At 39.3% G+C, this 9,148-nt stretch overlaps 2 protein-coding genes across 2 annotated transcripts; both read right to left on the reverse strand.

Annotated features, from left to right (window-relative positions):
• Positions 1-2,915: 2,915 nt before the first annotated feature.
• On the reverse strand, positions 2,916-4,404 carry LOC143958088 (olfactory receptor 2A12-like). Its single transcript, XM_077467539.1, has one exon. The coding sequence runs from the start codon at positions 4,310-4,312 to the stop codon at positions 3,374-3,376; it is 939 nt and encodes a 312-aa protein (XP_077323665.1). The 5' UTR covers positions 4,313-4,404; the 3' UTR covers positions 2,916-3,373.
• A 1,844-nt stretch (positions 4,405-6,248) lies between these two features.
• LOC143958089 (olfactory receptor 2A12-like) lies at positions 6,249-8,787 on the reverse strand. The gene has a single exon (XM_077467541.1). It carries the CDS (start codon positions 8,606-8,608, stop codon positions 7,670-7,672), a length of 939 nt encoding a protein of 312 aa, XP_077323667.1. The 5' UTR covers positions 8,609-8,787; the 3' UTR covers positions 6,249-7,669.
• Positions 8,788-9,148: the final 361 nt, after the last annotated feature.

Genomic DNA, 9,148 nt, shown 5'->3' on the forward strand with positions numbered 1-9,148 from the left:
TAAAAGCTACACATCATGCCGAGACCCAAAGAAATTCAGGAACAATTGAGAAAGAAAGTAATTGAGATCTATCAGTCTGGAAAGGGTTATAAAGCCATTTCCAAAGCTTTGGGAATCCAGCGAACCACAGTGAGAGCCATTATCCACAAATGGCGAAGACATGGAACAGTGGTGAACCTTCCCAGGAGTGGCCGGCCGCCCAAAATTACCCCAAGAGCGCAGCGACGACTCATCCAAGAGGTCACAAAAGACCCCACAACAACGTCCAAGGAACTGCAGGCCTCACTTGCCTCAGTTAAGGTCAGTGTTCATGCCTCCACCATCAGGAAAAGACTGGGCAAAAATGGCCTGCATGGCAGAGTTCCAAGGAGAAAACCACTTCTGAGCAAAAAGAACATCAAAGCTCGTCTCAATTTCTCCACAACACATCTTGATGATCCCCAAGACTTTTGGGACAACATTCTGTGGACCGATGAGACAAAACTGGAACTCTTTGGAAGGTGTGTGTCCAAGTATATCTGGCGTAGAAGGAACACTGCATTTCATAAAAAGAACATTATACCAACAGTAAAATATGGTGGTGGTAGTGTGATGGTCTGGGGCTATTTTGCTGCTTCAGGACCTGGAAGACTTGCCGTGATAAAAGGAACTATGAATTCTGCTGTCTACCAAGAGATCCTGAAGGAGAATGTCCGACCATCTGTTCGTGTACTCAAGCTGAAACGAACTTGGGTTCTGCAGCAGGACAATGATCCTAAACACACCAGCAAGTCCACCACCGAATGGCTGAAGAAAAACAAAATGAAGACTTTGGAGTGGCCTAGCCAAAGTCCTGACCTGAATCCTATTGAGATGTTGTGGTATGACCTTAAAAAGGCCGTTCATGCTCGAAAACCCTCTAATGTAACTGAATTAGGACAATTCTGCAAAGATGAGTGGGCCAAAATTCCTCCAGGACGCTGTAAAAGCCTCATTGCACGTTATCGCAAACGCTTGGTTGCAGTTGTTGCTGCTAAGGGTGGCCCAACCAGTTATTAGGTTTAGGGGGCAATCACTTTTTCACACAGGGCCATGATGGTTTGGATTTTTTTTCACCTTTAATAATAAACACCTTCATTTACAAATTGCATTTTGTGTTTACTTGTGTTGTCCTTGACTGTTGTTTAAATTGGTTTGATGTTCCGAAACACTTAAGTGTGACAAACATGCAAAGGAACAGGAAATGAGGAAGGGGGCAAACACTTTTTCACACCACTGTACATCTCAGTATTTAACTTCTACATTTCACTATTCCGATACTTCCTAATACGGCACGCTGCTCAGTTCTTCAAGCTGGTCCAATTAAGAGCTTCTTACTCCTTATGACTTTTAGAAGAAAAAAAAATTAATCTCTGTATACTTACCCTCTCTGTTTAGATTCACTTAAGATTGGTCAATGGTAGGAGAAGTGCAAACGTGCCCTTCCCAATCTGGATAGAAAGGACTGGGAAGACTTGAAATTCCTACATGAATGAATTGATCCAAATTCAGTTCTTATTTAGGATCTCTCCCCAAAAGACTCCTAGTTTTCCTCATTGCCAGGTAGGTAGCCCCTGGAACATATTTGCACATGTTTTGGATTTGCATCAAATTGCATCACTTTTGGTCAGCAGTATATGGTACTATAAATACTCACTTGCAACTGACCCTACTGATATCTCCTGCGTTGGCCCATCTGAGTATACACAAGGATGAGCAGAGATCTCATCACATTAAATTGCTCATTTCATAGTTAATGTATTATAATAAGAAAGAAATCCTTTATTGATGGGTCTCGCCCTTACCACCCGAAATGTCTCTGAGGGAACTGTCTGTTAATGATGCCTTGCCTATGTATAAGTTGAAAAAAGAAACTGCACTAAGGTGAATCACAAAATAATGATTGGTCTCAAAAGACCTGAACATGAGGTGACGTTAGCGCGAAGCTCAGCCCTACGCATTTCGCAAAAAAATTGCGTCATCCAGGGGCCCCCTGGGGGCAGGAATACGTGTCCAGGAAGGACGGGTTTGTCCGCGTGCGTCCGGCCGGTGCAACGGACTTAAGGCTGATGATTTTCGTTTACACTGTAAGTGCAATTTTATATTCTGGATTCTAATAATAAAAGGTTTTATATTATTGAAGCTTTATCCCTCTTTCATGATTGGTGCACACCTTTGAGCTTTTCAAATACACGAGAGATGTTCTGTGGGAATGCATCCAGCCATTTATGCATGAAAGCGGTGGTGCAAGGAGATTAATAAGGATTCCTTTGGAGTGGGGGACGATTATATATTTATATGCCTACTGTGACCCTCTGTAGTGGGGGGGGGGTCATGAAATTCTGGTAAGAAGCAAATTCGAAAAAAAAAATGTAAATGATTTAGCTGCCTTGGATGGATCAGTAATGGGTCTACACATGACTCTCCTGATAACTTGGAGTCTCCTTGTCTCTTTCTTCCCCCTTCCTACCCTGCCCCCTTCTTCCCCCTTCCTACCCTGCCCCCTTCTTTCTTCCCCCTTCTTCTTGTACCTTATTCCAACCTCCCTTATCTGCTGATTTGTCTGAAATGAACTATCCAGATTGGCTTACTTACTATTTGGGGTACATCACAAATGCTGTTTTCGTATACTTATAGCCATACCTTTCATATTGTTTGGTAGTTTATGTTACTTATGCCACATGTAATAATAAATAAATCTTTATGTACGAATAAAATAAAAAAATAACACAAAAAAAGAGGAAAAGGTGCTAAATTTTGATGGATTTTATGATGCATTCCTGAGAAAACATGAGTTTTCCACAAAGATTTTCTATTTAAATGGTCTTCTTTGGCATTTAAAAAGTCCTATTGATTTAGTAAAAATGTTTTATTTTCTACTTTATTTTTCTACTGTAAGAGATGCTGTATAGAATGATCCCCCATCCACCCACTGAGTACAATATATTGCTTATCAACCATTAAGATCCAACATATACCAAAACCTACACCGGGGTTCCTGTACTTGGGAGAAAAGGAGAAAATAATTTAGTGAAAACTGCATTTTTTTCAGATTTTTCTCTATTTGTCAGTTTTTAAAGAATCAGATCTGAGTATTTATAAATAATTTGTTCTAATGAATACCATTATAGATGCATAAAAATGGTAGACATTTTAGTCACAGAGTTATTTTGAGGATAATCAAAGTGTATTGAAACTGCTACATTTGGTCTGTGGGTTACAATGACCCCTGGTCATGCAACAAGTATGAGTCCCTGACATGTTTACATTTTATAAAGGACATTACTAAGATTTTTAAACAACTGAAAATGTCTTGGAAATACAAAAAGTGTCAACGTTTCCAATGATATTTTCATCAGGATGCCTGGATCAATTTTAAGTGATAATAAGACCTCATAAGTGCCTCCATAAGGTCCTTGTTCCTCAGGCTGTAGATCAGAGGATTTAGCAATGGGTTCATGAGTGAAGATATGACACTAAACAGTTTGTTTAAATTGACCATATCACTAGAAGTGGGGACCAGGTAAATAAAAATTAAAGATACATAAAAGATGAAGACCACCGTAATATGTGATGAGCAGGTGGAGAATGCTTTCATCTTTCCTGTCTTGCTACGGATTCTAAGGATGGTACTGAAGATAAAGACATAGGGAAGAAATGTCAAAAGAAAGGCTCCCAATGCAATACTACAACTTAATAAGAATAAAACCATTATGTTTATGAAGGGGTCAGTACATGTAATTTGATAAAGGTGTGGAAGGTCACAAAAGAAGTTATGGATGGAAGCTGTTCTGCAGAAGGACAATCTGAGCAAAAGTAAAGTATGAACCAAAGAGATAGAACATGCTGCAACCCAGACCAGAGAAGCCATACCAGTACAGACCCTCCAAGACATAATTAGTTTGTAATGTAGGGGGTGGCAGATGGCAATGTAGCGGTCGTAGGACATAGCCAAGAGCAAGAAAAGTTCTGAGCAAACAAATGAGATGTAGAAGAAGACTTGGGCTATACAGGCAGGAATTGATATTGAACGTTTTTTTGTGACCAAATCAAAGACCATCCTTGGTGCGGTCACTGATGAATAGGACATGTCCAGAAATGCCAAGTTGGCAAGAAAAAAATACATTGGGTTGTGTAGATGGTAGTCAGTGAGGATCAAGAAAAAAATAAGAAGGTTTATGATCAGAGTCATCAGATAGATCAGAAGGAAGAACACAAAAAGTCCATTCATGGTCAGTGGATGGTCTGATAGACCCACAAGAGTGAAAAAGGAAATCTCTGTCACATTTCCCATATTATTCTTTTTTTTTCCGCTGTTTACATTTATGGATAGATCTGAGGTTTAAAATGAAAACCTGTACGGTGTACCTACACATTACACCCAGGTTTACATGTGGGCATTTTTACCAGCGAATGATTTATTCTTATATAAAATGTTGGCATTCCCCTCAGGACAGTCTGCTGTGCTGTAAGAACACAAAGCTGAAAGTCTCATCAAAGGTCTCCTAAGATGTCATTTATAACACCTTGGGAGCCCCTTTTCTATAATTGAGAACAATCTTTAAAATTTGAATTTAGAATCCACTGAAAGTGTTTTTTACCTTTTTGTCACCTATTTTATTTATTGGTTAGTGGACAGAGTGATATAAAACACTATAAAAGGAGCACTACTTTTCTATTTGCCTCCATCATTTTGTAGCTAAATTTTATAAGGGTTGTCGATTAAAAACGTAGTTGAATCCTACAGCTGATAGTCAGTAAGCAAAGTAAATAACAACATTACAATGATCGAAAACTGAGGCAGGGATGACACTTCCAGATATATATTTATATTACCTGGCAGGGCAGATAAAACATCTACAGACATGGATAATACAGTAAAGAGAAGGAGGAGTGGAAAAGTACCTATTGGAAATACTCCAGGTAGAGGATTTAGTGGTAGGATTGGAGGCACAAACAGCAAGGCTACCTAAAATTAACCACTACAGCCCCGGAAGGATTCACCCCCTTAATGACCAGGCTATTTATTGCGATAGAGCACTACGTCACTTTAACTGACAATTGAGCGGTCGTGCAATACTGTACCTAATTAAAAGTTATGTCCTTTTTTGCTCACAAATAGAGCCTTATTTTGGTGGTATTTGTTCACCTCTGCTGTTATAATTTTTTGCACTGTAAACAAGAGCAACAATTAAAAAATATATATTTTTACTTTTTTGCTATATTAAATATCAAAAAAAGTAAAAAAAAACTAAATTGTTTTCTCAAAACAAAATGTACTCTTCTACATATTTTTGTAAAAAATTGCAATAAGCTTATATTGATTGGTTTGCGCAAAAGTTTTTGTGCAAAAAATAGGGGATAGATTTTCTGTCATTTTTATTATTATTTTCTTTTTACTAGTAATGATGGTGATCAGCAATTTTTAGCGGGGCCGCAACATTGTGGCGGACAGATTGGACACTTTTGACACTGTAAAAATGAACTGATTACTGTGTAAATGACGCTTGCAGGGAATGGGGTTAACATTAGGGGCAATCAATTAAATGTGTTTCCTAGGGAGGTATTTCTAACTGTGGGGGGCAGAGGACTAACTGGAGAAGGAGAGAGATTGCTGTTCCTAATCACGAGCAACATCTAATCTCTCTCTTCTCCTCTGTCAGAAAGGAGATCTGTTTTTTTACATTGGCATATCCACATTTAGGCTCTCTGTGGAGCGATCGTGGGTGGCCGGTGGACATCACGGCTGCCGGCCATGTGCATCGACTCTGGCGCCACTCCGCAGGATCTATTGCATGACGTACAGCTACGGAAAAAGAGCTGACCCGTATTACTGCGGCGGCTACTCAGCAATTGGTTAAGATTCCCATGTTTTCAATGGAACGAGTGGTGTGGAAAGAAGCTAAGGGAATAGTAGGGTTTAGGGATATTCCCCAGGAAATTCCCATCTGGAATAATTCATCATTTGAACAGCTGAGAGGAAACCCAGATGGAAGCTTCTGGAAACGGAAAGGTGAGGTTGTATTAGAGCACTTGTATGAACACGGAACTATATTTGAATATCTGAATAAACAACATGATTTATCACATTTTTATAAATATTTAAAATTAAGACATGCCTTGCAGACACAATTTGGCAAGAAGAATCTTAAGATATAAAAACACTTCCTTATAGGAATTTTGAAGTCACAGGGGCCGAAAGGACTGATATCAATATTGTACTCACTTCTATTACAAGCTAAAATAGGCAATAGACAACCATCGAGACTGGGTTCACACCATCACCACATGGGGCTCTCAGCAGGGGTCTGGTGTGTCCCGGTGACGTTTCTCCTCCGCTCCTCCGAGGACCTCCTGCTTTCTAGCTCCCTTGTTACCTCCTCTCATGCTCACCTTCAAGACTTAGCTTACAGTCCTGTTTACACCTTGTTTTTGCTTCATGCTTCGGTGGGCTTTGATGAGGCTTCCATGAGGCTTTTTGTTGGAGCTTCAATGAGCCTTTGGTGAGGCTCTGATGAGACTTTTTGAGGCTTCAATGAAGCTTCAGTAGGGCTTCAATCAAGCTTTGCAATAGACTTTTATGGAGACTTTGAAGATGCTTTGAATCACAACTAAAGCGACATGGGGTATAATTTTTGAAGCAAAGATGAAGCAAAGCACAACAAAGAAAAAGCAGCTATAAGCTAACCATTTTATTAGCAGGATATATAGCAGGAACACAAGATCTCCATTTTCCTCTCTCACATAATGGTGATCTGCCTTGTTTACACAAGCAGAACCGCTGTTCTGCCTTTTCCTCTGAATGATTGCAGGGTCCAATCACACCACACATGCCCCAGACCTCATACAGGAATTCATGTACCGGAATGTCATTTCACGCAGCCGGTCAGCCCTGCCACAGTATATATGTGGTGGGCAGTCCAGAAGCGGCTTAAAAATGTTTTAGGATGTCCCTGTTTTAGGATGTCCCAGGAAACTCTCCTTGCCTCATTTAATAATCTTTCCAGATGCTCATATCTCCTCGCCTCATTTATGAACCATCACAGAACAATCTCTACATCTCAGTATTTAACTTCTACATTTCACTATTCTGATACTTCCTAATATGGCATGCCGCTCAGTTCTTCAAGCTGATCCAATTAAGAGCTTTTTACTCCATATGACTTTTCGAAAAAATAATTTCATCTCTGTATACTTACCCTCTCTGTTTAGATTCACCTAAAATTGGTCAATGGTAGGAGCAGTGCAAACGTGACCTTCCCAATCTGGATAGAAAGGACTGGGAAGACTTGAAATTCCTCCAAGAATGAATTGATCCAGATTCAATTCTTACATAGGATCTCTCCCCAAAGGACTCCTAGCTGTTCTCATTGCCAGGTAGCCTCTGGAACATATTTGCACATGTTTTGGACTTGCACAAAGTTGCATCACTTTTGGACAGCAGTATAATGTACTATAAATACTCACTTGCAACTGACCCTACTGATATCTCCTGCATTGGCCCAACTGAGTCTACACAAGGATGAGTCCTCATCACATTAAATTGCTCATTTCATAGTTACATTTTATAAAGGACATTACTAAGATTTTTAAACAACTGAAAATGTCTAAGGAAATACAAAAAGTGTCAATGTTTACAATGATATTTTCATCAGGATGGCTGGATCAACTTTAAGTGATAATAAGACCTCATAAGTGCCTCCATAAGGTCCTTGTTCCTCAGGCTGTAGATCAGAGGATTCAGCAATGGGTTCATGAGCGAAGATACGACACTAAACAGTTTGTTTAAATTGACCATATCACTAGAAGTGGGGACCAAGTAAATAAAAATTAAAGATACATAAAAGATGAAGACCACCGTAATATGTGATGAACAGGTGGAGAAGGCTTTCCTCTTCCCGGTCTTGCTACGGATTCTAAGGATGGTACTGAAAATAAAGACATAGGGAAGAAATGTCAAAAGAAAGGCTCCAAATGCAATACTACAACTTAAAAGGAATAAAACCATTATGTTTATGAAGGGGTCAGTACAAGTAATTTTATATAGGTGTGGAAGGTCACAAAAGAAGTTATGGATGGAAGCTGTTCTGCAGAAGGACAACCTGAGCAAAAGTAAAGTATGAATCAAAGGGAGAGGACATCCTCCAACCCAGACCAGAGAGGCCATACCAGTACAGACCCTCCAAGACATAATTAGTTTGTAATGTAGAGGGTAGCAGATGGCAATGTAGCGGTCGTAGGACATAGCCGAGAGCAAGAAAACTTCTGAGCTAGCAAAGCAGATGTAGAAGAAGACTTGGGCTATACAGGCAGGAATGGATATTGATCGGCTTTTGGTGACCAAATCAAAGAGCATCCTTGGTGCCGTCACTGATGAATAAGACATGTCCAGAAATGCCAAGTTGGCAAGAAAAAAGTACATGGGGTTGTGCAGATGGTAGTCAGTGATGACCAAGAAAAAAATAAGAAGGTTTATGATAACAGTCATCAGATAAATCAGAAGGAAGAACATAAAAAGTCCATTCATGGTCAGTGGATGGTCTGATAGACCCACAAGAGTGAAAAAGGAAATCTCTGTCACATTTATCATATTATTCTTTGTTTTTTTTTCCGCTGTTTAAATTTATGGACAGATCTGAGGTTTAAAATGAAAACCTGTACGGTGTACCTACACATTACACCCAGGTTTACATGTGGGCATTTTTACCAGCGAATGATTTATTCTTATATAGAATGTTGGCATTCCCCTCAGGACAGTCTGCTGTGCTGTAAGAACACAAAGCTGAAAGTCTCATAAAAGGTCTCCTAAGATGTCATTTATAACACCTTGGGAGCCCCTTTTCTATAATTGAGAACAGTCTTTAAAGTTTGAATTTAAAATCCACTGAAAGTGTTTTTACCTTTTGGCACCTATTTTATTTATTATTTAGTGGACAGAGTGATATAAAACACTATAAAAGGAGCACTACTTTTCTATTTGCCTCCATCATTTTGTAGCTAAATTTTATAAGGGTTGTCGAATAAAAACATAGTTGAATCCTACAGCTGATAGTCAGTAAGGAAAGTAAATAACAACATTACAATGATCGAAAACTGAAGCAGGGATGACACTTCCAGATATATATTTATA

This window comes from Lithobates pipiens, unplaced genomic scaffold, assembly GCF_037356315.1.
Source record: "Lithobates pipiens isolate NorthernLeopardFrog02 unplaced genomic scaffold, aLitPip1_a1.2 Scaffold_56, whole genome shotgun sequence".
Classification (NCBI taxonomy): Eukaryota; Metazoa; Chordata; class Amphibia; order Anura; family Ranidae; genus Lithobates; species Lithobates pipiens.

What these genes read in the sequence shown, in the direction of transcription:
- LOC143958088 (XM_077467539.1), bottom strand. Translation starts at nt 4,312, where the DNA reads ATGGGAAATGTGACAGAGATTTCCTTTTTCACTCTTGTGGGTCTATCA.
- LOC143958089 (XM_077467541.1), bottom strand. Translation starts at nt 8,608, where the DNA reads ATGATAAATGTGACAGAGATTTCCTTTTTCACTCTTGTGGGTCTATCA.